The sequence below is a fragment of the Tenrec ecaudatus genome, chromosome 10 (genome assembly GCF_050624435.1).
Source record: "Tenrec ecaudatus isolate mTenEca1 chromosome 10, mTenEca1.hap1, whole genome shotgun sequence".
NCBI lineage: Eukaryota > Metazoa > Chordata > Mammalia > Afrosoricida > Tenrecidae > Tenrec > Tenrec ecaudatus.
Genome location: NC_134539.1, coordinates 120,022,603 through 120,049,058, shown reverse-complemented (window position 1 = coordinate 120,049,058; position 26,456 = coordinate 120,022,603). Strand labels below are relative to the sequence as shown.

General features: G+C 47.2%; 1 protein-coding gene across 7 annotated transcripts in view; it reads right to left on the bottom strand.

The window, feature by feature from the left end:
* Window positions 1–7,717: 7,717 nt before the first annotated feature.
* Window positions 7,718–26,456, bottom strand: part of ACACA (acetyl-CoA carboxylase alpha) — a 318,090-nt gene continuing 299,351 nt past the window's right edge. For all 7 annotated transcript variants that reach the window (XM_075561440.1, XM_075561439.1, XM_075561438.1 and 4 more), the window contains 4 exons: window positions 19,718–19,872; window positions 19,017–19,187; window positions 12,894–13,030; window positions 7,718–9,497 (listed from right to left, as the gene is read on the bottom strand). In XM_075561440.1, the coding sequence (XP_075417555.1) occupies window positions 9,374–9,497; window positions 12,894–13,030; window positions 19,017–19,187; window positions 19,718–19,872 (587 nt within the window). In that variant the 3' untranslated portion in view covers window positions 7,718–9,373. The remainder of the gene's footprint in view (window positions 9,498–12,893; window positions 13,031–19,016; window positions 19,188–19,717; window positions 19,873–26,456) is intronic.

Below are 26,456 nucleotides of genomic sequence, written 5' to 3'. Positions count from 1 at the left end.
GGTTTGTGAAGGAGGGGGGAGCGGGGAGGGAGAGGAAAAATGAACTGATACCAAGGACTTAAGTGGAGAGCAAATGCTTTGAGAAGGATGAGGGCAATGACGGTCCAAATTTGCTTGATACAATGGATATGAGTATGGATTGCAATGAGTTGTATGAGCCCCCAATAAAATTACTGAAAAAAACAAAAAACAAACTGAGGGCACCAGTAAACCAAATAAACAAATTTAAAAGGAAACAAAAAGCAGTGCTAAGTGACATAGACATAACAGGAAGTTCCATAGGGGAACAAGAAGGGCGGGTTAAAGTTCAGATGGCGTCACCAAGGCGGCCTGGCCTTGTCGTCTGAGCTGGCTTAATGTAAGTACTCCTGAGACCTTCTCCGGGAGCAATCTCTGATCCTTATCAGAAGGGAGTGGGCCATACTTATATCAACTCAATGTCCCCTTAAGCAAAACTACGCCCCCCCCATGACTAGTTCTTGTGGCCCGTCTGTGTCTGTTTCATAAAGGTGAGATCGTGCAGTGTCCATCCTTTTGTGCCGACTGTATTCCCGGTTAAACCACGGAGTGGCACGCATCGGGGCCTCCGTCCCCTTTGGGGCTGGGAATATTCCATTGTGTGTAGATCCCACATTTTACTGCTCCACTCACCTGTTGTGGAGATTTCCGCTGTTGGCACGTGTGGGCTGTGGTGCTGGGGCTGCAGTGACCACTGGTGTTTGTGAGAACCTGCTTGGCTGCGGCTGCTGAGCCAAGGGGTAAGCGGTTCTGGTTCGGCTTCATGAGCACCCACCGCTGTTTGCTGCGTGGTGGTTACCATTTTACATCCACCCGCAATGGATAAGGGCTCCCATTTTCCACAATCTTTTTTTTTCTTTTATAAAATCATCGCCATGGGAGTGAGGAGGTATCTCATTGTGGTTTTGATGTGTTTCGTTCTTGAGGCTAATGAAGGAGCCCAGGTGGTGGCATAGACTCTGCACCGGCCTGTTAACTCCAAAACCAGCAGTTCTAATCCACCAACCTCTCCATAGGAGAAAGAGGAGGCCGTCTGCTCTCATAGAGGTTGAGGCCCAGGGAGCAGCCCTACTCTGTCCTACAGAGTTGCCATGCATTAAAATCAACCTGAGGACAGCGGGCTTGGGTTCTGGCGCAATGGCTAGTGATGGTGAGCGTCTTTCCATTGGCTGTTTGGCTCTTCTCTTTGGGGAGGTACCTGTTGAATCCTTTGCCCATGTTTTAATTGGTTCTTTTTGTTTTATTGTGAAAACATGTATATGTTTAACATGACATATTTTCCAATTCAACATTTTAAAGTATGTAATTAAGTGATATCACTTCCCATCACCATCAACAAAAACACACTGCTTCCCAAAGTGGGTGTCCTTTGCCCATCCCTCTGCCCCTGCTAGCTGCTAATCAGCTTCGAGCTCTGTTTCTGTGATTGCTTGTGTGTGTGATTGCACAGAAGTGAGATCATACAGTATTTTCCCTTTTGTGACGGACTGATTTCATTGTTTGGGGTTCACCCGTGCTGTACTGTGTGTCAGGACTTCATTTTCTTTCGTTATGGGGCATTCCGTTTACTGTTTTATCACATTTTCTTCATCCATCCACCTGCGATGGGCACACAGGTTGTTTTCACATCTGGTTGCGTGTGAACAGTGAACACATGAATGCATCTGTATGTGTTTGTTACCTAGGAGTGGGATCACTGGGTCATACGCTAGCTGTTTAACTGTGTGAGGAATTGCCCAACAGTTTTCCAAAGCAGCTGTGTTGTCGGCAGTGGACGAGGGTTCCAGTTTATCAACAGCATGAACACTATTGGCTAATTAATTAAAAACCCTAGCCGTGCTAGGCATGGCACGGCATCTCACTGGGGCCTTGCGTTGCATCTTTTTAAATGTCAGAAACACCAAGTCACTTGACATGTGCTGGTCAGCCATTTGAATGCTCTGCTCGGTGAAGTCTCTTTCCAGTCTTTACCCATTTGGGGACTTGGGCTGTGGTGGTTTTAGGTCTAGTTTAGCTATTAGACCCTTGTCAGAAGTGGTTCCCCCAAATGCTCTCCCAATCAGTAGGCTGGCTTTCCACGTTGTTGGGAAAGCCCCTACATGCACGGAAGGCCGGCGAGCTGTTTGGTCTTCCATGTTTGAGCTTTTGTTGGCACATCTGATCATCCATCGTGAAAAACTAGGCCCTGCAGTCACACCCCCATATTTCTTCTAAGATTCGTATGGCTTAGAGTTTACATTTAGGTCTAAGATCCATTTTGAACGGGCTTTTGTTTATGATGGTAAGGCATGGATCCTGGCTCATTCTTCTGGATGTGGAAATCCAATTTTCCCAGCCCCATTGATGGAGGCAACTCTTCCTGCCCCATTGAATAGACTTAACAGTACCCTTGTTGAAAGTCAGCTGACCCAAGACATATGGACTTAAGAACTTGCTGTTTTGTTTCCTTGGTCTGTAGGTTTGCTATTGACCTTTACTCCTGTTTTGGACCGTGCAGTGTTGTGTTATGTTGTGCATAAGGTCAGCATGGATCAGAACCGGTCTTATGACACCTAACTGCCACTACCACCACCCATCTGTTTTAATTACTGTTGCTTCATCATTTACTTGAAAATATAAGTCCTTTTACTTTCTTTCCTAACGATCGTGTTAGCTGTCTGGGACCGCTTGCCCTGTGACATAAATTTGAAGATTGGCTCTCCCAATTCTGCAAAGGAGGCTGTTGGGATTTCGAGCTCAGCAGTCTTTTGAGAAGGAGCTCTGGTGGTTGCTGGGTATGGAAGGACGGGACTGCTAACTGTATGGTCACCGGTTCAAACCCAGTAGCATCTCTGCAGCAGGAGGGAGGTGGGTTACACTCCTAAAGATTTACAAAGTCTCAGAAACCCTTTGCTGGGTTGCTATGATTGGGAAATGAATAAAGGTCACTAATTTACGGACCCTGAGTTCTGTCTTATTGCACAGACCTGGTTTCGGCAACAGTGTTGCAATCAGGTAGTCTCCCAGCCCAACCAATCCCACTGCTGTCAAGCCATTCCGACTCAGCAATCCCATCGCCACGCATCTTATCAAATGGTTTTAGCCAGTTCTAGTCCTTTGTGTTTTCATAGAAACTTACCCACTTTTATGAAAACACTGCTGGGACTTTGATAGATTGTGTTGATTCTGCAGATCCACATCCTAACATTGAGCTTTCTCAACCTTGAACAGACTGTTTCTCCACTGATTGGCAAGTCCTTCAGTTTCAGTAAAATTTTGTAATTGTGTAAGACCTGTACTCTTTACATTTTTTATTCCTAAATATATTAATTTTTGATATTGTGAATGAGACTTTCTCGGTTTCATTTTTCAATAGCTCCTTGATAATAGTGTATAGAAATACAGTGGGATTTTTGAATATTTAACTTTATAATCTTGCAACTGCTGAAAATTTGTATTAATTCATGCGGGTTTTTTCTTTCTTAATGGATTCCTTGGAGCGGTGGTTCTCACCCTTTCTCGTGCCACGACCCTTTCATACAGTTCCTCATGTGGTGACTCCCAACCACAAAATTATTTTCGTTGCTATTTCATCACTGTGATTTTGCTACCGTGATGAATTGGGGGACCCCTGTGAAAGGGGAGTCACGATCCCCCAGGTTGAGAACCGCTGCCATTCCAATCTGGGAGCCTTTGTTAGCGCGCCTATTGCATAAGCCACAAGCTCCAGGACAGTGCGAGTTGAAGTGACACCTTGCCTTCCTGCTGATCTTACAGCAGAAGCGCTGCATCAGTGAGGGGCATTCTAAGTTCTCCGTAAATACTGTTAGACAGGTTAAGAAAGTTCTCCCTGTGTTGTCTGGAAGAGTTTGTAAATTATTCATAATATTTGTTAAAATATTTTATATAATTCAGCGGGAAGTCTTCTGGAACTTAGGTATTCTTTGTGGGAAACATGTTAATCACTAATTTTAAGTTTTTAGTGTATAGTTTGTTCAGCTTTTTCACTTAAGAAAGTTTTGGTAAATTGGTGTCTTTCTGGGCACTTTTCCATTTTATCCAGGTTGCCAAATTTGAAGTATGAAGTTGTTTGTCATCCTGTTATACCCCTTTGTGTATGCCCTTTTCCGTTCCTGAGTTTGGAAATATGTCTTATTTTGTGTTTGCCAAATTTGCTGGTCTTTTCAAAGAACCAAATTTTATTAATTTTTCTCTAAATTGTTTTGAACTTCATTCATTTCTATTTAAATCTTATTTTCTTCATTCTGCTTGCTTTGGGTGGTTTGGCTTCCTTTTCTTTAGTGTCTTGAGAAATTCAGGTTATTGAGACTGTTAAACTGTGTATTTCTCCTTCCATTTGCTTTTAAGTGTTTGGGGGCTCTGTAGTTATTAGGTACTTACACTTAAAATTTTTATGTCTTTCTGATGGATTGAGGTTTTTATCACATGTACTCATTCTCTCCAGCATTGTCTTGACTCTACACCCGCCCGCCCCAGTATGAGCCACGCCGCTACAGCCTCCCCTGTTCTTTCAGTTCCTTGGCGTGAGTTTTCTAGATTTTCACTTCCAATCTTTGAACCTAAAATATGTTTTTAGAGCAATACAGTTGTACTTTTTTTTTAACAGTTGTACTTTTAAGAATACATTCTGATAATCAGGACCTTTAGATTGGAGTGCCTTATGCATTTAATACAATAGTTAAGGTCTAGTTCCTTTGCTTTTACTGCTGTTGTGTGCAGGATTTTATTTCTTACTGATTATTCTAGGAGTTACTTCACGATCCAGTTGAGACAAAGAGCAACTTTTAGTTCTGGTTTCATCCTGGGTCCAGTAGAGCTCCGCTACTCCCCCTTCCTTTGTGTGAAACATTTATGTTGTAAGCCCAATAGTGCAGTGGTATATTGTTACACTTAGATCTCACAGTTAAGGTTTTTAGCTTTACCATGATCTTGCGTGCGCACACACGCGCGCGCACACACACACGCGTTGGTAGTGACCCCTTACATTTACCTTTTCCAGTACTCCCCATTGGTCTGTGTGAAATGGAGGGGTTCCCTCCAGGACTTCGTGTTAAGGCAGCCCTGCTGGTAATTCTGTCTGATCCCTGGGAATAGCTCTAGCTCACCGTCCTTTGTTTTCAGGATAGTTTTTCCAGAGAAAGGAGTCTTAAACTTGCTACTTTTTTGGTTGAGTGTTAGGGAGTTTATGCGAGTTCTGTATTGGCTTTGGTTGTCACTGAGTGCATTTGTGCCCCCACATGTGGAGGAGGGCTGCTCCCTACAGTCGTCAAGGGGTGACCTTTGGGGAAAGAGGTCTTCTGGGGTGCCACAGGGTTTGAACGACCAACCTTTTGGCCAGCAGCCAACGCAGCCATGTGTGTCACCATGTGTGACTTCTTATACAGGATCCGTGGTGGGCAGGCTCCTCTTCCCTTCCTCACAGCACTTCACATTTTCTTTCAGCCACTGGCTCCCATTGTTTGGGATGGAGGTCAGCCAACTGATACTCGTTTTGTTTTTCCTGTGAATGTCATGAGTGTTTATTTTGCTGTGTTTAAGGCTTTCTCTTTGTTTTTCAATAGTTTGACTCTGCTGGGTCTCAGTATAGATGACTGTGTCCTATTTGGGTTTTTAAAATTTTTTTATTTTTAGTTTTATTAAACTTTTTAGGACTGCAAACTTTACCCATTAGAAATGGGGGCCGTTGGGGCCATTATTTCTTCAATACTCTTTTCCATTTCTTTCTGGGCCCATTACACTTCCAGTGCTGCAAAGGACTCGAGACTCGGCATTTCTCATTCCTCCCTGTGCTCGATCTTTCTTTCACTGCAATCTATGGTTCAACCTCACGTTTTTCTTTCTTAAAAAAGTTCTATTTGTTGAAATTCTCTTTGTTAAAATACTGTAATTATCTGAATGTGGTTTTAGTCCTGTGAACATACATGGGAGGCTTTTAAACGTGGGGACATGGAATCAAAAGATACATTTTTCTATGAACATTTGGAGCCCTCTTGTATTTGTAATAGTAGAGTGGAAGTCGTGGTCTGCTACGTGTCTTATCTGAACTCGGCGTTTTAATGGACTCCTCTCCCCCAAGTTCAGTTATACTCTGTCTGGTGTTTGCCTCTTGGTTATTGTTGATGAAGACTGGACTTTATTGTACGATTGCCTCTGATGCCCCCCGAGGCTCTCATTGCACACTGCTGCTTGCTAGTGAGGGGACGATGTTGGTAGAGTCTGTTTCTCCCCAGTGCACACTGATGCCCTGCTGTTTCTCGACGACGGTCTTGCCGTGGGCCTCGCGGCGTGGAAGCTGCCTCTAGTGGTCGGCCGGTGAGCTGGTCGGCAGTTGTGCTTAACCTCCCAAGCCAGGAAGGCGGTTTGCTTCTGCTGGTAGATCTGGGGTGGAGTCCATTTTTAACTCCGCCCTGACTTTTACAGTCAGCTGGGCCCTCTGCTAGCCTTCTCACAGGTCCCAGGTCCCTGGACTTCCACAGCGTCACTAGATTCCAAGAGTGATTGCTTCTCGGTCTAGTGTATGCATGGTGGACTTCCAGAGACCTGGCATGCTTTTTGTTCAGTCCTAGCAGGACTTTCTGCTTGCAATGCAGATGTCACTGCCCGCCCTTTCCCCAGTGGACTGCTCTGCTCTCCCCCAACCTTGCCAGTCTCAGTGCCCTGCCCGGCACACCTGCCCGCTCACAACTGGAAACCACACCTCTGCCCAAAGGCCTTTGTGTCTTCACCTCAGTGCTGCTTTCTGCAGTGTGGTCAGGTCAGGGCCAGGCTCTGAAGGACCAGGCATCTGAATGAAGATCTGGCCCCTTTACTCGGGAGGAACTCAAGTCTGGCACAGCAGCAGCACAGGCTAGAGGCACCCTGGATAGTCGCCGAGTGATTCTGATCATGGGCATGGTCTTGTTTTTCAGTTAGGGAAGCAGAGGTGGGCCAGTGTTAACTCATGGAACCCTTCCCTGTCACCTCAGAGTAACCCAATGGCGGTCTTAGATGTCCTGTTATGGAAGGCTGGTGAGGGAGTTGGGATGCCTCAGAAGAAAGCACTGGCCCTATTAGGCCTGTCCCTGCGCCATGGGCCCTGCTGTTCTTCCTGAGCGCCACCCACAGGTGCCAGTGGTGACTGCGGATGGCAGGCAGGGCGGTGTCTCAAAGCAGCCCCCAGGTAGAGTGCAGCTCCTTTTCCACTGGGTCCTCAATCTCCCTGCCTAGAGTATCTAGTTGAAGAGGGAGTCTGATAGACATAAGCTCTCATTTTACCGCGCCTTTCAGAGAGGGAGAGGGACACAGCACTTGAGGTCTAAAACAGGATGAGCCAGTAAGTCCCTGTCCTGTGGTCTGCACTGTCCCCTGGAGATGTTTAGGGAGTGGTCTGCTCCTGCCTCAGCTGCACGACTTCTTGCGGAGGTCGATTTTAACTTAAAACCCTGTCATAAAGTTTCTACCCTCTGCCGTGCGATGACTGTGCACACGAGGACACTGGCTCCCGCACAGGAGCCTGGACTCAGGCTTCCCTGCTCCTGCCCCAGCCACCCAATAGAGAGGGCGCGGAGGGCTGACTCAGCTGTGGAGTCCAGAGGACTCACAGCCTCGTACCACTTTTACCTGGATTGAAGCCAAAGCCCGCCTTTCACAACTGCCTTCAGCTCCTCCTCCTGTGAGTTTGAGAGGTAGGGCCCTGTGTGAGTGACAAACAGTGACTCTCTTCTACAAACAGGAAAATTTATTTCAACAAAATGTGAGAGAGCACTGGACTGAAGCTCCTGGGGTCTGTGTCCATTGGATTCTAGAGAGACAGATGAAGGCTGCTTTGTGAACAGGTAATATGGCGATCTCAGTTCAAGCGCATCTTGGTCAATACATCACTTATGTTCTTCCGGCCTCAGTAACCTTGCAGGTGCAATGGGCTGTGGGATCAGCAGACTGCTCCCCTTCAGCACTGCTCCCTGACTTCTCTCTCGGGGAAATACCTGTCCAGGGTAAGACTTAAAAGGAGGCTGGCTGGGGCAGGGTCTGGAGCGGAAATGTACAATGTGTAGTCATCTGGGGGAGAGGACTGAATGAGTGGGTCCATCCTGCGAGCACAGGCCCACCGAGGAAGTTAGACTCCACACTGGTGGGAGTGCACACAGGCACATCTGTTAAGAGTCAGTCAATTCTTTCCTCCTGGTCAAGCTTCTTCCTGTGTCTACCCGACTGCTGGGGCAGTCAAGGGCCTGTCCAGCCAAGCCATCTGCACAAACAGTTTCTGCCGAGGGGGTGGGTGTGTGAACTAGAAGGCTAAGGCTCAGAACTGTAGTGTTTACTAAATATCCCTTCTAAACCTTCCTTCTTGCTCATGACAACTGCGATCAGGTGCCCTGCTCACCAGCCACTCCTGCTTTAGGGTCAATGGATGAGCCAGTAAGCTCTCTCCACCTCCCTGAGGAGGGAAGGGGCCGCAGCACCATTGTTGAATTGTAAATATTCTCAAAAAGTCAGTTGGGTCTCTGGAAAGCTTGTGTCCCTGGAGTTCCTTCGGCAGCTGTGGGGAGACCTGCCCCTGTGTACAGTCTGGGAGAGAGACAATGCCTGGCCAATGGGGTAGGGAGCAATGTCGGCTGCCAGGAGATTGGGTCAGAACTGCCCTGGCGCTACAGGGACCACGAACCTCTGGGAACAGTCTCCCAAGTCCTAGAAAGAAGCTACCTGGCCTGTAGGTCCAACAGCAGTGATGTGGAGGGTAGTGGCATGTCTAGCACCCTTCCATCTGTTCTAAGCCAAATCCCACCTAGGGGAGGCTCTCCTCAGTCAAGAGCCGTCACTTGGGCCCTTTAGCCCCATCTCTGCAGTCCTGTGGCACTAGCAGCCATCTCACACTCTGAAGTCCTGCCTGAGGAATAGGTGTCTCAGGGTGGTTCCAATGACGTCTACTGAGTGCTTGGCTGAATGGGGAGGGAGGGGCAGAAACACAATGGACACGAGGCTTCTTCTTAGGCCTGTGAGGAGCCTGGGCCCCAGTCCTCCTCTGCTGTTGGTAGCTGCTGACTCATGGAGCTGGGGTGAGTCAAGGCTGTCAGAAGAGGAGAAGGCAGCTCTGCTTTTCTGTAGTGAGACCTCGTGGTACACGCTGTACCCTTCATTGTCTCCACAGGTCCTTGCAGAGAGAGAGAGGGCTATTGCCACAGCCAGGGTAATAAATACTGAATGGGATGGGTGTGACCCTGTAGCCCAGTCAGTGTGTGTCATGCACAACCTGAACACATTCAAGGGGAAACACAGTGCCACTTTGATTCCAGTGCTGGTGTCTTCTCACGACAGCGGAGGCAGTCATAAAGGCAGCTCTGGCCCACTCTCCGGAGGCAGGGCGGGGAACCCAGTCCTACGTTGAAGGGGAGTCCATCGTGGAGAGGATGCGGACGACCTCTGCTCGCTGAGTGGGTGAGATGTGCTGGGTCATGTGGACGATGGAGTCCATGGCGACCTCGGGGTTGGCCTGGACCAATCTGGGGAGGAAGAGGAGGAGAGAGGCAGACATAGTCACACTGTCCAGTGTAGGGGTTTCAGTGACCGCCTCACTGGCCTGGCTTTCCTACATGGAAAATACCCCTAGCATTAGAGGCACAAGATAAATGGAAACTGTCTTACTGTGCTACAAAGTACTAAAAACAACGGTGGGTCCATGGGACAAAGACAAAAGCCAGCTTCAAGTGCTCTCACTGAAATCACTTGGGCATCTAAATACGGCACAGTAACAAATTACTGGAAAAAAAAAACAGAAAAGAGGAGCTTACACCAAAATGCACCTATGAATAAATTGGGAGAAGGGAAGGCTTTGCTCGCAGGAGAATTTGGGTGGTAAATGGGAGCAAGTGTCAAGGTTATTGGAGGCAGCAGGAGTCCTCATGGTTACAAAGTCTCGGGGGATGATTAGCAGGGTCTGAAGTGCTTCTTTCCCCAAAATAAGTCCCCAAGCCCATTCATTTTGACCCGTGGGGACTCCATGGGCTTCCGATGGCCGTGCCTTTCTTCTGAGGAGCCTCCGGACAGATTCAAACCATGAACCTAACAAATGAGCCGGTGAATGCTTCATGGTCTGTGCTGTCCAAGGCAGGGCTCCCATCTTCCAATAGCACGTCCGCTGGGTACAGAGAGAACCCAGGAATGACACACTTGTTGCTAGGTGCCGTGAGTGGGTATCTTATGTGCAACAGCACAACACGCTGCCTGGTCCCGTACCGTCCTCCCCATCATTGCACACACCCAAAGTCTCAGCGGCCGTGTTTCTAAGGTGCATTCTTGCTATACTTCTTCCACAAGAGATTTGTTTGTTCTTCTGACAGTGACTGGTACAGTCGCTATTCTTTGCCAACACCGCTATTCAAAGGCATCCATTCCTGTCCAGTCTTGGTCCAGTTTTTGCGTTCATTCATGAGGGGGCTGAACTGACTGGCTTTTTGGTAAAGGACACTTTCAAGGGGCTCTCGCAGCTCTCCCAGTGCAGTGTGTGCCATCCCTTACTGCTGCTTCCACAGGCATTGAGTGTGGACAAGGAATTCCTTGACAACTTCAATCTTCATCTTCGTCATGCTGTCTACTGGTCCAGTTGTTTCCTTCATGTTGATCTTCATCAGCAACCACCTTAAGTCCTCTTCACTCTCAACAAGATTGTATCCTCTGAATATCACAGATTGTTAATAAGCCTTCCTCTGATCCTGATGCTGCACTCTTCTTCATCCAGTCATTTCTCAGATTATCTGCTTAGCATATAGATTGAATAAGTATAATGGAAGGCTACAACATTGACATCTTGCCTGATTTTAAACCATAATAGCGGCGGTTCTTAACCTGTGGGTTGTGACCTCTCTGGGAGTTGAACGACCCTTTTACAGACGGGTCACCCGATTCATAGCAGTAGCAAAATGACAGTTATGAAGTAGCAGCGAAAATAATTTTACGGTTTTTTTTTTGGGGGGGGGGTCACCACAGCATGAGGGACTGTGTTACAGGGTCGCGGTATTAGGAAGGTGGAGAGCCACCGCAGTGCAGTATCCACGTGGTCTGTGTAGGTTCTGTATGAGGATAATTAAGCATTCTGGAATTCCTATTTTCCACAGTGTTACAGTTTTCCTCGCGTTCCACACAAATACCTATTCATAGTCAATGGAACAGAGGTCAACATCTCTGGTAGTTTCTGCTTTCAGCCAAGATCTGTCTGATGTCAACAGTGACATCCTTGTTCCAGCAGCACTTTTATAAGCTTAACTTTCTGTTGGGTCCCCATTCTTTGGAATGAACACAGATAATCACCTCTGCGTTAACTGGCCTGGGTAGGGGTCTCCCGCATGTCTTGCCTTAGATGCGGGAGTGCTTCATGTCACACCTGTTTATTGAAACATCTCAGTTGGCATTTCATCAATTTTCCAACCCTTGTTTTTCACCGATGCCTTCAGTGCAGCTTGGATTTCCTTCTCTGACTACTATTGGTTTGGATCACGGGTTATCTTCTGAAACGGCTACATGCTGACTAATTCTTCTTGGTACAGTAACTCTTCTTTGCATTATCTTTGGATGCACCTTGAGTTATGTATTGCTCCCATTTAAAAACAAGACCGTAATTAGATGAATAATTACCTGGGGTCAGGGAGGGTGGGGGGCCATGCAGCCCTAGCAAACCCGAGAGTCTTTTAGCTTGAGTAATGTCACGTGTGTTCTTCACGTTTGTTTTTTAATTACAGATCTTTTCTGAGGTGCCTTTTGAGATCCTGTTCAGATCTTTTACTTTCAAAAGCAAGTTTCAGAAACTCTTATCTCCTCTATGGTCTTTCCTGTCAAATTTTTAATGACCTTGAGGTCATTCGTGTTCAAGTGTCAAATACATTGAGATGGCCTCTACGTTTCGGTGGATTATTCTCAAGGTCACACTTGGGCTCTCTTGGACATGCATATGAGTAATTGGTGATCTGTTCTATAGTCTGCCCCTGACCTTGTTTTTTTACGTAGCAAGTAAATTACATTTTACGTATTTTTTAAGCTTCTGCATCTCTTTCCACAGATGTAGTCACTTTCATTCTGAGAAATATCCGTATGTATGGCCACCATTGATGTTGAAAAAGGGCATTTCCAGTGAAGGAGTCACCAGTCTTGCAAAGTTTTACATGCAGCCTCTGTGATTCTATTTTGAGGTCCAAGTAATCATCCATGCTTTCTGGTTGCATGTTTGATCAACTTCAGACTGTAGAAGTGGATAAACATGTCATCTTTGGCATTGGCGGTTGGTGTGTAAGTCTGAACAGCTGTCATTATGAACTGGCCTTCCTCGTAAGCACATGGACAGTGCGGGACAGGTCTTGAAATGCTCTTTTTGGTGATGAAAGTGACGCCGGTCCTCCTCACCGTTCCTGGCACACAGACCATTTGCCTGACTGGTTCAAAGTGGCCAATCCCAGTCCATTTCAGCTCTCCTGCCTGGGATACCCACCTTCAGGTGTCCACTTCATTTCTGACAACTCCCAGTTTTCCTAGATTCGTGCTGCATACATTCCACGTTCTGATTGCTAATGGATGTCTGCAGCATTTCTTCTCATTTTGAGTCATGGCATGACTCAAGTTATACAGTAGAGAAGTCAAGTATCATGCTGACCAGATGAGCACCTGAGAGGTGGGTCCAATGCACTAAGCCTTCCTATAGCTGAAAAAAAGTTGTGCTATATGAAGAAGCTTCAAAGGGTTCATGGAGAAATGGAATTCCAGGAACTTTCTGGAGCTCCCTCGTGTTGTTGCCTGTGGGCCAACCACATCAGTCTAAGTACAAAGTAGCTAAGGTATCACCCTCTCCTGGAATGTAACTTCCAATTCCATGGCGGCAAACCTCACTTCACCTGTGGAGGATGCTGGCTTACCTGCGGATCTGTTTGAGGACATAGTCTCTGCTGATGTATTTGATGTTTTCCTCTATCACTGAGCGAACACCATCTTCCTCTGTCAGCTGTTTCTCCAGCCATTCCACCAGGTCCTTATTATTGTCCCAAACGTAGGCCTGTAACAGATGACTCATGGTCAAGCACCAGGGGTTAGGACAGCCTGGACAGTCCACTCTGATCATTCAGGAACTGTGCATACAGTTGTTCGTGGGTCTCCTTTACTCTTGGGAGGCAGACTCACTTCCTCTTTTCCTTCCCAGGGTGTCCATGCGCACATTCGGGAGTGCTGTCAGACTCGAGACAACTGCCTCTCTACTAAAGCTAAAAGAATTCAGTATGGACAGGTCTGAAAGAGCTAAAAGCCTAATTAGTAAAATGCAGATTGAAGGTACAGGGGTGCTTCTGAAACAAAAGCTATTATTTCCTAAGGAACTGAGAAACAGCAAATGGTATCATTCAACTTTTGACAATCTAGGCTGAAATATTTGTTTTTAAAAAGGTGATTTTAAGCTTTTTAATTTTCTTTCAAAACCTTTTTAAGAGAAAGAAAAAATGTTACTCTATAAGCTCTTTTCATACTAAAAAAAAAGATGACAAAAACAGCACCTGGTCTAAGTGGTGTGGAGAGTATTTGTTGGGCTCTCTTGGAAACTCACAGGGCTCTCTGAGTAGGTAAAACTTGATGGCAATGCATTTGATTTGAGCTTCTGCGTCTTTCACCAGGCAACCTGGGAGGAAGGGGGGGTGGGGGCGAGGGGCGCTTGCTGCTAGGGTAGAGCCACCAAGTCAGAAACCTAACCCCCATTTTATTATCTATGAGTATTCAAAAGGGCCAAGAGGGCTAAAGGGCCAAGAGGGCTATAACCCCGAAAGCCTCCACAAACCACCTCTCGCCTCCTTTTTTCAAGATAATTTAGCTGAGTATTTCTTAGGTAGTTGACTACATAATAACTCAGGAGTGTGTTAGAGCCTAATAGCCTTCTCCTTGCTCTCTCCTCCTCTCATTTTCTTTACAAATCATTTAGGAATCGTTTTGTTAATGGTTTCCGGAAAACCAAGTACCACCATTAGGGCTCATTCATATTTATGTCATTTTGTTTGGGTAATTAAACACAAAGCTCGTCATTTAAAGGTGTGCTATCCTTCTCTGTTATCACTAACGAAGTCAAAGTCAGAATGACAATGAGTCTGGCGCTAGAATTTAATAGGTGGGCGCATTAGGGACTCTGGAGCTGGAGCCATGGCTCTGTCAGGCTGCCCGTGAGCGCTCGTGCAGAAGCCTGGGCGGGAACCACAGCACTTGCAAAGGCTCAGAGGAGATGCTTCCGGCAGCTAAGAAACCCAACACTGGGCTGTGTGCGGAGTTTCTATTTCATGCCTTTAAAAAATAAATGTGTTTTTCTTCCAGACTCCCCACTTTCCTAGCAAGTTAACTGGGACTGGCTCTTTATATGATAAGAGAAAGATTTCCACATTCCTAAAAATTCTTAAGCACCCTTCACATTTGAGAGTAATCCCAAGATTAAAGATCAGCAATGCACTGTTTCTAGCTCTTATCCATTTATTCTTCTGGCCCAAGATTGGCCAATCTCCGTTTCCATCACTGATAACGAATAACCAGATCTAGCTAGCGGGGTGTGGCCAAGAGTGTGCGCTCCTGAACAAGCCTCACTCTCTCTCTGCCTGTGTTTTGCACTAAGCCGTCTCTGAAACAGAAAGGGTTTTGTGTTTTAAGTAAACTGGTAGCACAGCTTCGTAGGAATGGGGCTGAGCAGGGAATAGCAAGGTTGCCCCTCTTCTACAGTGACTGTTTGCTCACTCTTGTGTCCGCCCCCCCTTGCCACACACCCCACCTGTGGAGGGATGCACCTGTGCTCCTAACAACCTGGCCTTGCTGGTAATTTAGCCACCTGCCCCACTGTGTGAGGTTCCCACTTCTTCCTTTGGAAGATTTCAGGGAAGGAAAAAATAATGAATGGGTTTCAGAAGAGAAAAACAAAACAAAAAAAAACCCAGATTTACCCAAGAATCCCAAAGCCTGTAGTTTAGGAGAATATTTAATACTCTTATTAATCATTTTTAATCCGTTTGCTTTTAATTAAGAAACAGCATGATGCTTTCCTATCAACATATGCCAGGGAGCAGATTAATTGTGGTTTAAGATAACTCTCCTTGATTGGTGTAGTGCATTAGCTAACGAGATGCCTGCTTCTAAGGACAACGAGCAGACACTACACTGGAAAAGCCAGTTCCCCTCGAGAGACAGTGCTCCTCCCTGCCTTCCCCTTGAGCAGCCTAGGTGAGAAAATGAAGCAGAAACAAAGTTCCCAAGCAGGATTAGGGAAACTCAGTCCAAGTTTTAGAGTAGCTGTTCTAAGGCCTCCCTTTTGAAAACAAGGACCCATACAGAAAGATTTGCTGTCCACTCAAAAGTACTACAACCACCCAACCAAGACCCCAAAAAGTGAGATCGTGGCTCAGCACCAGGGCACCCAAATCAATTATGTTTAGCAACACGACCGAACTGCGAACACCCACAGGACCACAGCCTTTTCCTCAGCCACAGGGGGAGGGTTTGCACAGTATTGTGCCAAAGCCAGTCCCTGGTTTACCCTCTGAGAACAGAGCTGTGTGCAAGGCTCAGGCCTCTATCCCCGAAGTCTGCGGCCGCCCTGTTCCCGCGACAAAGGCCGTCATTATTCGCTCCTGAAAGTGAGTACAATCGGTATGGTTGCTCCCTGTATGGACTTCCAGCAAGTGTGAAATGCTGGGTTGCTCGCTTCATGATAGGCCTGGGCCCGTCTCGTCTACCTGTCAGTGATCCCCAAAGCAACCTCAGCAATTAAACGTCCCAACAGTGGTCCTGGAAGACCAGTTCACCAAGCACTCCACTCACCAGCTGCCTTCATTATCTCTGGTCATTAGCCTAGCCGATCGCACGCAATCTAAATGGCCAGCTTGGAAACTTTCTAACCCCTCGGACAGCTGAAACCCACCCTCATCCAATGGTACAGCGATGCCCAGGGCACAGAGTCCTGATGACCAAGCCTCTGAAAGGCTTACTTTCTTGAGCTGCCCGCCAGCTAGGGACACCTCAGCTGACGAGGGTCCTTCCACTTCTGATTTTCTGGACTTGTGGATGCCACATAGCCCAGTGAGGGGCAGCAGGATGGAGACATGCACACTTTAGAGAGACCTTTTCAATGGACCGAGACCTACCCAACTGACAACCGGGAAGGCTGTGACCAAGAGCTCAACGGCCTGGGCATGAACCCCCTTCATGGCAGCCATGGGCCACACCTGGCTTTCAGGTTCTACCTCCACTCTGGACCCTAAGGAAGTTTGGTGCCTGAGGCGTGGGGCAGCTTGAGGCTGGGCTACGGAGGCAGTGGGGAGTCATGACCGATCAGTGGGGGTTCTCCTCTAGCACCCTCACAAAGCCCTCCATGCACCACTGCCTTTGGGAATCCAGGAGAGCAACGAGACCATAAAAACGCAGGACCACATTGGAGGCTGTCAGGGACCTGAAACAACCAAATCAAGAACCTCACTGTTCTGGTAGAACCAAACCACTCTGGCTCCGAGAAATTCTAGAAAGTTAGGGTAGACCTGCCTCTGTGGGTTTCGGAGACTAATTCTTTACAAGAGTAAAAAGCCCTTCCTTTCCTTCTGAGCAGCTGGTGGTTTTGAACTGCTCACCTTGAGGTTAACAGCCCAACATATAACCATTATGCCAGTGGGCCCCTCTTTTTGTGGACCTTTAGAAAAAATTAGCTTGTTTGAAAAATGATATACATACCACATACCTCAAATTGTGTATCTCAGAATAGAGAAAACGTGCCCACAAAACAAGTGTGTGCCATGTTCCCTCACTCCCACTTAGACCACAGTTGTTTTTGCAGGGAGCTACAGTGGTTTTTCTTCTGCTGGCAGTGGAGCTATGAACCATAACCCTAGCACTTCTGCAACAAGACTGTCCCAGTGGGCTCCGACTCTCCCGTACCTCGCTGTAACAGATGCCTCTACAGGAGACCGGGGCATTCCATCGCTCAGTTATAACAGCTCAGTGTCTTCCCACTCTCTGCCCTCCTTATCCCTTTCTTTCTTCAAGACGAAGATTAAAAAACATTCTCTGGGAAAGCGAGGGAGCACACAGCCAGGCGGGCAGATGGCTATCGGTGAGGGGCTCTCCTACCAGCAACCACAGTAAGCGTCAGTGTCCTCCTCAGTCGAGCCTCGGCCATCTGCACTTGAGAGACAGTGCGCACATATCTGTGACTGCTTGAGGAATCGAAAAAGAGTGATGTCTCTGAGTCCCTCTGAAATGCCAACCTGAGCCAATGGCCGCCCTTCAGAGGCTGCCTGGAACACCCTTCACCCACTTCATTCTCGCAAGGATGATGCCGATTTTATCAGCCACCCTACACTACACTAGGTCCTGCTGAGCCTGCAGAATATGACAGGAGGTTTCAAAGCCTCCTTGCCCTGAAACCGCAGGCTCACCCGTCCTCCCTCTCTCTCCCCTTGGCTGCCCTCTTAGGCTGCGGCCTCAGGGGGTGCACAGCCTAGTGCAGATGGGCCCTCATTCTCAAGTACAGCTGGTCCCCTGCCTCCTGCAGCAGCTGGTCTGCAGACAGGTTTCAAGCCTGGACTCTGCTCCATACAGGCAATTGGTCTCTCCTTGCTAAGAGATGGCGATGACCTATTTCCTCAGACATACTGTCTCCTGAGAATGCTAAGGAGCAACTGAAGGGGCCTTGTCTACTCCTTTCCCACTCAGGGGACACCATCCCTTCTCCTCTGCCTACGTCCACGGAGGCTGTGCACGTCCATTAGTGACTAATGTGGTAGGAAGGCGGTGTGGGCCTTTCCTGAGCACACACTCCATTTACCTAGCCAGCTACTCCGAACTGGAGAACAACCCCTTATTTTACACTTGCATGACTTTCAATGCCAACCTCCACTAGAAGCTGCCAGTAGCCACTGACAAAATTGTCTCACTCAATTATGATGCCACAGACTGACCTGAACCTGAACCAAGTGTCGCATAGGCTGAGCTCCCCCGCTGCACATCTGAAATATTTACCCAAAGAAACTTTTCAGTCGTGAAGAAATAGGCAGACTGAAGACAAAGGTGAGGTTTGGAAGCGCCCAATCCACTGGCTTTCAAACTGATGGCCAATCCTGGCCTTCCTTCCCGAGAACAATAGCAGACTGGAGGACTTCCTTCCTGAGCCAGCCCTTAGCAGTCACCAAATGTTTCTGATCACTAATCGATCCGAAAAGTAAACCAATTTTGAGCACATACTGTCAATATTCTGACTAAACACATATAATTTGATTACTTTTGACTCCGATAGCAGCACTAATCAGGTTAATAATGAGCAATGTCTCAAGACGTTCTCCCCCTGCTCCTGCTGACTGTCCGTGCAGCCCTCCGTGGACACCACTCTTCTCACTGCACCGGTAGCACAGAGAAGCCAGCGGAGTGCGCTCACTGCTCTACGGGCTGCGAGATAAGCCCAGGTGCCAGACTCTTTCCTGTAAGCAGACACCTGCTCACCTCTTCTTACCTTCTTCATCCAATCTTTGAGCCACGTGAACTACACGCAGTGCCTTGGAATGAACCTCCTCCGGTCACTCCTTGCCTTTTTAATGCCTACTTTGTTTCGGGTCTCTGCTGAGACCTCACTTCTTCTAGAACTCTTCCCAGCCTCCCCTTCCCAAAGAATAGGCCAGCCATCCTTTCTACGGGATCTGGATGTCTGGTTGTGATCTGAGTTCTCACTCTCCCTCTCCAGGTGGTGAGCCCGATGTGCATCACAGTGTCTGTCTCTTTCACACTGCCATGATCCCAGGGCCTAATAGAATGTCTGGCCTGTAAAGAAGTGTTTGGAAAGAGGGATATAATAAATACTGAAAACCCTCTAGCACATTGGCCGAGGTGTCCTGAGGTGCTGCTCTGGGGGATAAGGTTGGGGACTGGGCAGAGCTCACTCCCATCACCCAGAGGCCAGGGACTCACAGAACATACGCCTTTACCACCCTGTGGTCAGGGGGAGCAGCATAGACCCAAAACTCCCCTGTAAGTGCCCCACCTACCTTCACGGTTCCTTCTACCTCCACAAACCAGCGCCTCAGCATGGCCTGGATCTGGCCATCAGTCAGCTCAGGGTTGGCATTGTGGATTTTCTTCTTGACCAGGTCCTCCAGAAGGAGGCGCCTCAGCCTCCAGTAGAAGAAAGTGCGGGATGTTTTCCAATCCAGAATGTCCTGCCGCAGACAAGAACAGCACGTGTCACCCCAGAATAACTTCATGGACACAAGAGCACACACTCCAGGCATCTCACCAGCAACCTGCTGACTGCTGCACCACGCACGGCAACAGACCTGGCTAAGATGTTCTGGAAGAAAGGCTGTGAATTCCCAGATAACCAGAGTGAGCAGACTGCTCAAAAGACTTGAATGCAGATCAAATGTGAATTAGATGCTGCTGGAACCTTGACATGGTGATTATCCACAGCCTGAAACCCCCTGGGACGCTGCTGCCAACAAAGAAACACATGACTCGGTTTCCCACCACTTAAATGGAGCTTGCGTGGATCCACAGAAACTGTAAACAGTTTCAGGAAAAAGATGGCCATGGAAAAGGGGAAACGCCCTCAGAAAATGTCCTGATCCACCAGGGCTGTTTCGCACCAGTCCTAACTGCTCCAGCCTGTGAGCTACCGCACAGAAGACACATCTCCACACTTGCTGGCGGGGCTCTGGCAAGTCGGGGAAGTGGCAGTCATTGTACTTACATTAATAACACCTTTCTCCTGCATCCGGCCTGGTGTGTCGTGTAAGTCAGCAAACTGCACGGCTACCTGATGGTAAATGGGAATTAGGAATTCCTCCCGCTCCTTCAACTTGCTCTCCAGCTCCTTGCGCTCAGCTGGGCTTAGCTCTGGGGTGCCTGCAATTAGACAAAGCTGCCAATCACACTCTGTGATAGCCAGGCCCACAGGCAAGGAAGCTCAAAATCCTCTCAGCCCTCTCTCCCCTGTGGCCAAGGCCTCCATGGTCTCTGCTGCTTCCTTGCTGAGGAATCAGGTTCTGCGGGTGCCAGGCCTGCCTCACAGGACAGAAAGGCCACAGTCCTCTCTTCCTTGTGGAGGAGGGAGCCCTTCCCCAAGAGAGGCTAGGGCTGCTGACCAGCACTGAGGCAGTAGGATGTGGAAGGTGAGCCCTCTTCTCTGCCTCTGAGCAGAAAACCACAGTTTGGGCCCCTATGTCCACACCGCATGGTTGGCAGGGATCAGAAACATTCCTAAATCAGCATTCCTCCAGACTCTGCTCTTGTTTGGAGACCCCCAACCTCGAGTCCCCCTGGATCTTGTTGGCTTGTGTGTTACTGTGATGCTGGTGTGTCTCCTCCAATATTCAGAATACCGGAGGGTCACCAAGGATGGACAGATTTCAGCATGGAGCTTCCACATTAGGACTAGGAAGAAAAGCCCAGTAAACTATTTCAAAACATCAGCCACTAAAACTATAGATCACAACAGAGTATGTATTGTTTAATACAGAGCTAATAGATGCGCCCCCAGGTGGGAAGGCACTGGAAATACCCAGTGGCCACAAGAGAAACTTGAGTACACCAATCTTTCAATCTGCTGCACGGAGAGGCGTCACAAGTTGGGAGCCAGTTCGATGGCAACTAACACCAACGCCAACAACCTCAAATTAGTAGATTCCAATCTCACTTGAGCAGATCAGTCTCTGTCGTGTCAGCTCAGTGGATAGCCAACCCCTTACCCTCCCGCAGCTGGGCCGTTCACTAAGCCAGTCCTTGACCAGAGTCCAAATACATCCCTGTTCATGGGCTAAAAAAGGAAGTGGGTGGGGGTCCACAAGCCCCATTGGATCACTGGGCTTCTCAGCAGGCAATATCTCACTTGACAGATAGGATCCCACTGCCAGTCAATAGTGTCCGGCAGAGGGGCTGCTGCCTTGTGCCTCTCTTCCTAATTACTCTCAGAATGGGCACCTGCAATCAATATTGAACATTTAGCTGCCTGCCTAGTAAGGAGGAGTAAGTCTAGCTGAAGGAGCAAGAGGTGACAGCCCCTAGTGTTGGGGACAACATGAAGTGCTTTGTCACAAAAGCTGACAAGTAAATACATAACCACAGGTGATGGGATGTAGAAGAGCAAGGTCTATTTCCAGCTGTCTGTCTGGGAACCAGCCTTGGTCTGCTAGGGGGTTATATTACACATAAACTCAGAACAGGACTGAGTTCCAGTAGATCAGGTTTTTGGACACCTAGTCTCCCCTCTTCTTAAAAATGTTAACCCCATCACTGCTGAAGGGTGCAGAGGTGATCTTTCCCTGGGCTTTCCTGGCAGAGAGGACAATCACTGAGTTGGTGCTTCCATGCCTGACATCTTGGCATCTTTCCCACACAGATCAGCTGCATGCGCGTGCTGGGTCCCCACTGAAAGACGATGAGACACAGTCACGCTACCACAGGTCTGAATGAACCACGCATGCCTGGAGAATAGATGGGAGGAGACAGGGCTCGATTCTGAGTCAAAACGTTCTCAGCCAAGAACACCCTTAAAGAAGGACTCTGCAGGGTAACAGCTAACGCCACAGCTGGGGCGGGAGGAAGCCGGGACTCTGGGACAACAGCTAGGAGAGCGCCACAGATAATGGGACATTAAAGGGCACTACAGCCAGGTAAGACAGCAGAAGCTCCTTCTAAATAAGTTATGGCAGTAGTGAGGGGAAAAGACTCCATGAGTCCATCCTGATATTAAGTGGGAAGAGGGGTGGGGGGTGTAAAGTTCTCTCTTACAGCAGAATAACAAATCTAGAAGGAATGATGGAATTGGAAAATCAGTTTTATAACCATCAGATTAATGGATCGATTCAAGAATTATCAATAGATACTGAAGCTAGTATGGAAACATTTGATGATAAACAAATTTTTGATCTCTGCCTTCAACTTTTTAAAATAGAAGAAGCCACTTAAGTGGTATCTAGATTTCTATGAAGTTATGATACAATGTGGCTTCTGTATCGTGGCTTGGTATCTGCCAAAGCATCTGTCCAGCTAAGTATCCTGTGAAAGTTTGTTATTTTCTGGGTAGACATTCTTACAGAGTCATTTAAAATTAGATGCTCACTTCTATACTGAAACATTTTTATGTTTTCAAATGTAAAAATTAGTATTTCCTGCTAAATATTGTACAATAAGGCTAAAGTAGGATGTGTGGTTTTTGCAAATATTTTAAGAGCTGATAAAATTTTACATTTGTAAAATTAATATATTGTACTCGTACAAAAGTTTCAAATTATATTTTTAAAAGCGTAAAACAAAACAGTATATTAGATTATCCCAAAGTATCTCCTCATGCATTACTGATTAATTATAGAAGGGAACATGGTAATTTTACAATGGATTAACTTGGTGAACAAAACAAGTCTTAAAAATTCTGTCCTACGCCTCTTGACAATGAAGTCTTGAGAAGGACACAGCTTCACTTCTGTAAGGTTCGTGCTAACAATGCAGCACCTGGATGACATCTGGGAAGTTTAAGACAACACAATATAGTCCACCAATGCCATGGTCTAACTCAGGGTCCTCAAACTCTTTGAACAGGGGGCCAGTTCACAGTCCCGCAGACCCGTTGGGGGGGGGGCTGGACTATAGTTTAAAAATAACTATGAACAAATTTCTATGCACACTGCACATATCTTATTTTGAAGTAAAAAAACAAACGGGGCAAAATGACCCGGTGGGCTGGATAAATGTCTTTGGGGGGCCACATGTGGCCCTCGGGCCGTAGTTTGAGGACGTCTGTTCTTAATCCTACTTTGTTGAGTAACGAGTGGGATCTTAAAAGCTTATGAGTAGCCATGTAAATAGCAACTATTGGTCTCTCCCCCCACCCCCCAATCTGGAGCAAAGAAACATGACATAACCTAAGACGCATGGAAACAAATAGCCTGGTGTATTAAGGGACCATGTGAACCTCAGCTACGACCACTGACTGCTGAGAAAGGGACCATGTTAGAGGGACCCGGGGCATAGAGGAGGAGGAAAATGTGGAACAAACAGTCTATAAGCACCTGGTTTACTAATCCGATAGAGGATCAGAGACTATGACCCTTCACCACCTTTCTGTTCTGGACATGAACTCCCCCACTGAGGAGCAATTTAAGCCAAACAATAGATCTATAAGGTGAATGATAAAGTTAAGGATGTACTCACACCTTAAAATATTCAACCATTTGAGATTAAGGCCAAAGTTCAGAGGGCAGGAAAAGTTAGGAAAGGAGGAATGGAAACAGGGAAGAAATTGGATAAGTGGATTGCAATCAGTGACATGAAATAACAAATTGTTGAATGGATTTGTTTTGTAAACCATCACCCAATCCACAATAAAAAGATGAAATTGTTCCATACTGTTCAAAAATGCCAGGTCTCATTGTGATAGGGTTAAATGTCTTAATATGGGTCGTCTACTCAAGTCTCTAACTTTCACCAAGTGTATGGGTGGGACATTTATAACCTTGAAAGAGAGGATTTTCCTTACCAATGCCACCTTGGAAGAGCACATTCGAGATCTGTGTTCAAAGTAGCAGGTCTCCATGGTCGGATACATCCTACATTGTGGCACAGGCTCAGAGAAGCAGTGACAAGACTCAGGGGTACCTTCTCTAGCCTAAGATTATGAGATTATGGGAACGAGTGGCAGGCAGGCTGGCTTCTTAGCCCAAGGACAATGGAATTGAGAGACTAAGAACTGGTGAGAGTTGGTAACTGTATCCTTACTGTTTGCAGATCCTGACTTGCAGTAACCTATTAACTTCCTTAATAAACCCCCTTAATTGTGAATATTGCCTGTGAATTGTGTGTGGCCATTACAAGGAATTATCAAGGCTCAAACTGATGTAGAGTGGAGTGAGAGGAATGGTTGGTGTCAGAATAAGTAAAGAAAGATGGGGAGCCAGGAGGCCAGATATGCCCTCCACTGTCATTTACTTGCATACATGAAAAACAGCAGCAGCAGCAAAAAAGAGAAAAACAACGAATGATCAAAGAACTATTCCAAGGGCCGGCCGGCCGCTGCCGCCACCGCCACCGCCACCACCACCACCACCACCACCACCACCACCCCGACCACCACCCCGCCCGCCCCCCCCAGAAGAATTCACTTCAGAGGACAGCACTGAAGCTACAGCTCAAGGAGAAGGACTTGTCTGATCAAAGCACACAGGAGCCAATGAGGGGGAAGGGGGAAAAAAAAAGAGTGAAGCACATCCTGGCTCACCAAGCCCTGAGGATGTTTCTGCTCAGAGCAGCAATGCATAGAGATGACCACTGGGCCAGCCCCATCTAGCTGAGAAACAACAAAGCCCGCATGGAAGAAGCACACCAGCCTGTGAGATCACAAGGCGTTGAAGGGATCAGGTATCAAAGACCAAAAAAATCACAGCTTTGTGAATGAGAGAAATGTGAGTGGGGACTTAGGGCCCAACTGTGGGAAACTGGACATCCCCTTACAGAAGTGCCGCAGGGAGAAGAGAGCCAGTCAAGGTGCAGTGTAGCAATGATGCAACATATAATTTCCCTCTAGTTCTTAAATGCTTCTTGCCCCCACTATCATGATCCCACTTCTACCTTACAAATCCAGCTGGACCAGAGGATGTACACTGGTACAGATGGGCACTGGAAACACAGGGAACCCAGGACAGGTGAACCCCTCAGGACCAGTGGTAAGAGTGGCAGTGCCGGGTGGGTGGAAGGAAGGTGGAGGTGAGAGGGTAGACAGATTACAAGAATCTACATGAGGCCTCCTCCCTAGGGGACAGACAGCGGAGAAGTGGGTGAGGGGCGATGTCAGACGGTGTAAGATATGACTAAATAATAATTTATAAATTACCAAGGGTTCATGAGGGGGGGGAAAAAGTGAGGAGCTGATATCAAGGGCTCAAGTAGAAAACAAATGTTTTGAGGATGAGGGAAACAAATGTACAAAAGTGCTTGACATAATGGATGTATGTATGGTTTGTGATAAGAGTTGTATGAGCCCCCAATAAAGTGATTAAAAAAAAAAGAAGAACTATTCCAAATTAAAGATGACTGAAAATACCTGATAGCAAATTGCAATTTATGGTCTCTGAAACTCAGATCAGGTAACACACAAAAAGTGTAAAAGACATTATTGGGCCAACTAATAAAATTGGATATGAATCAATGATTAGACAATGTATCAATGTGACCCCTGATTTAGTACATGGATTGTAGTTTACTGCCAGAGTGTTCCTTAGAGACAAGGACAATGAGACTTCCTCTCACATACTTTGAACATGTCAGGAGAGATCAGTCCCTGGAGAGGAAGGCCCACAGCGAGATGGACGGACACGGCAACTGTAGCAATGGGCTCAAGAGTAAGGGTGAGGGCGACGCAGGACCGAGCGGTGCTTTGTTCTGTTGTGCACAGGGCCACTGTGGGCACCTGACAACAACACTGTGGTTTTCAATGAAGAAGCCTGCTCTTATAAAAATACCCAGTATCTACAAGTAAAGGTGAATGATGTCTAACTCACCCACAAATGATGCAGTGTGTGTAAGGGAGGAAATGAGAGAACATACTAATGGTAAAGCAAATAGAAGAAAATGTTAACAGCTGGTGACTCTGAGAACTTCTTACGAATTTTAAAAATATTTTTATAACTGTTCTGTGACATTATATCTAATAAAAGAAGTTTTAGAAATTAGTGCGCTAAAAAATAAAAAGATAAAACTGTTTGTACTGGCTCTTCCATGCTTATGCCGAGTACTGGGTTCTAGTCTGTGTGCATTACACACATCAACTCATTTAGTCTCCAGGAATTTGCAAGGATGATATCACCCTCATCTCACAGGTAGGGAAACAGAGGCAGAAGAATGTACCTAATTTACCAAGGCCTCAGAGCTAGAAAGTGAGAGTCCAGATGCCACTTTATGCCTCTCGCCTTCTCATTTGGGGGCAGAGGTCAAGTGCTTACGCAGCACTCATCTCTCATTCGTTTCAGGAAAGGCTAAGGGATGATGGCCGACTGCTCGCTGAGAAGAGCTGACCCACTCCCGCCGAGTTGGTCCTGCCTTATACTGACCCTATATACGGTTTCCAGGGCCGTTAATTCTTTGGGGGGCAGATGCTGTATCGTTCTCTTGTGGAGTGCCTGGCAGGTTTGAATCATCATCTCTGTGGTTAGTAGTCCAATATTTACCCAACTGAATCCCATCACTACAACCAGGGCAATATCTCCAATAATTTCCAAAGTATGGGTTAGACACCGTTTCTAGCCAGGCCTAACATCTAAGGTATCTGGCTCCTGTTGGCATAAGATTCAGGACATGCACCGTCGTAGGTAAAGCCACAGCCTGGGCTGGGGCTGAGGGAGGGAGGGCCATGGAGATGGCTGCACAGGGAGGGACTTCCAGGACTCCCTGGGCTCATCCGTCCTGTTTTCTGGCCGCTTTCAGCCTTCTAAGCTTTGCTA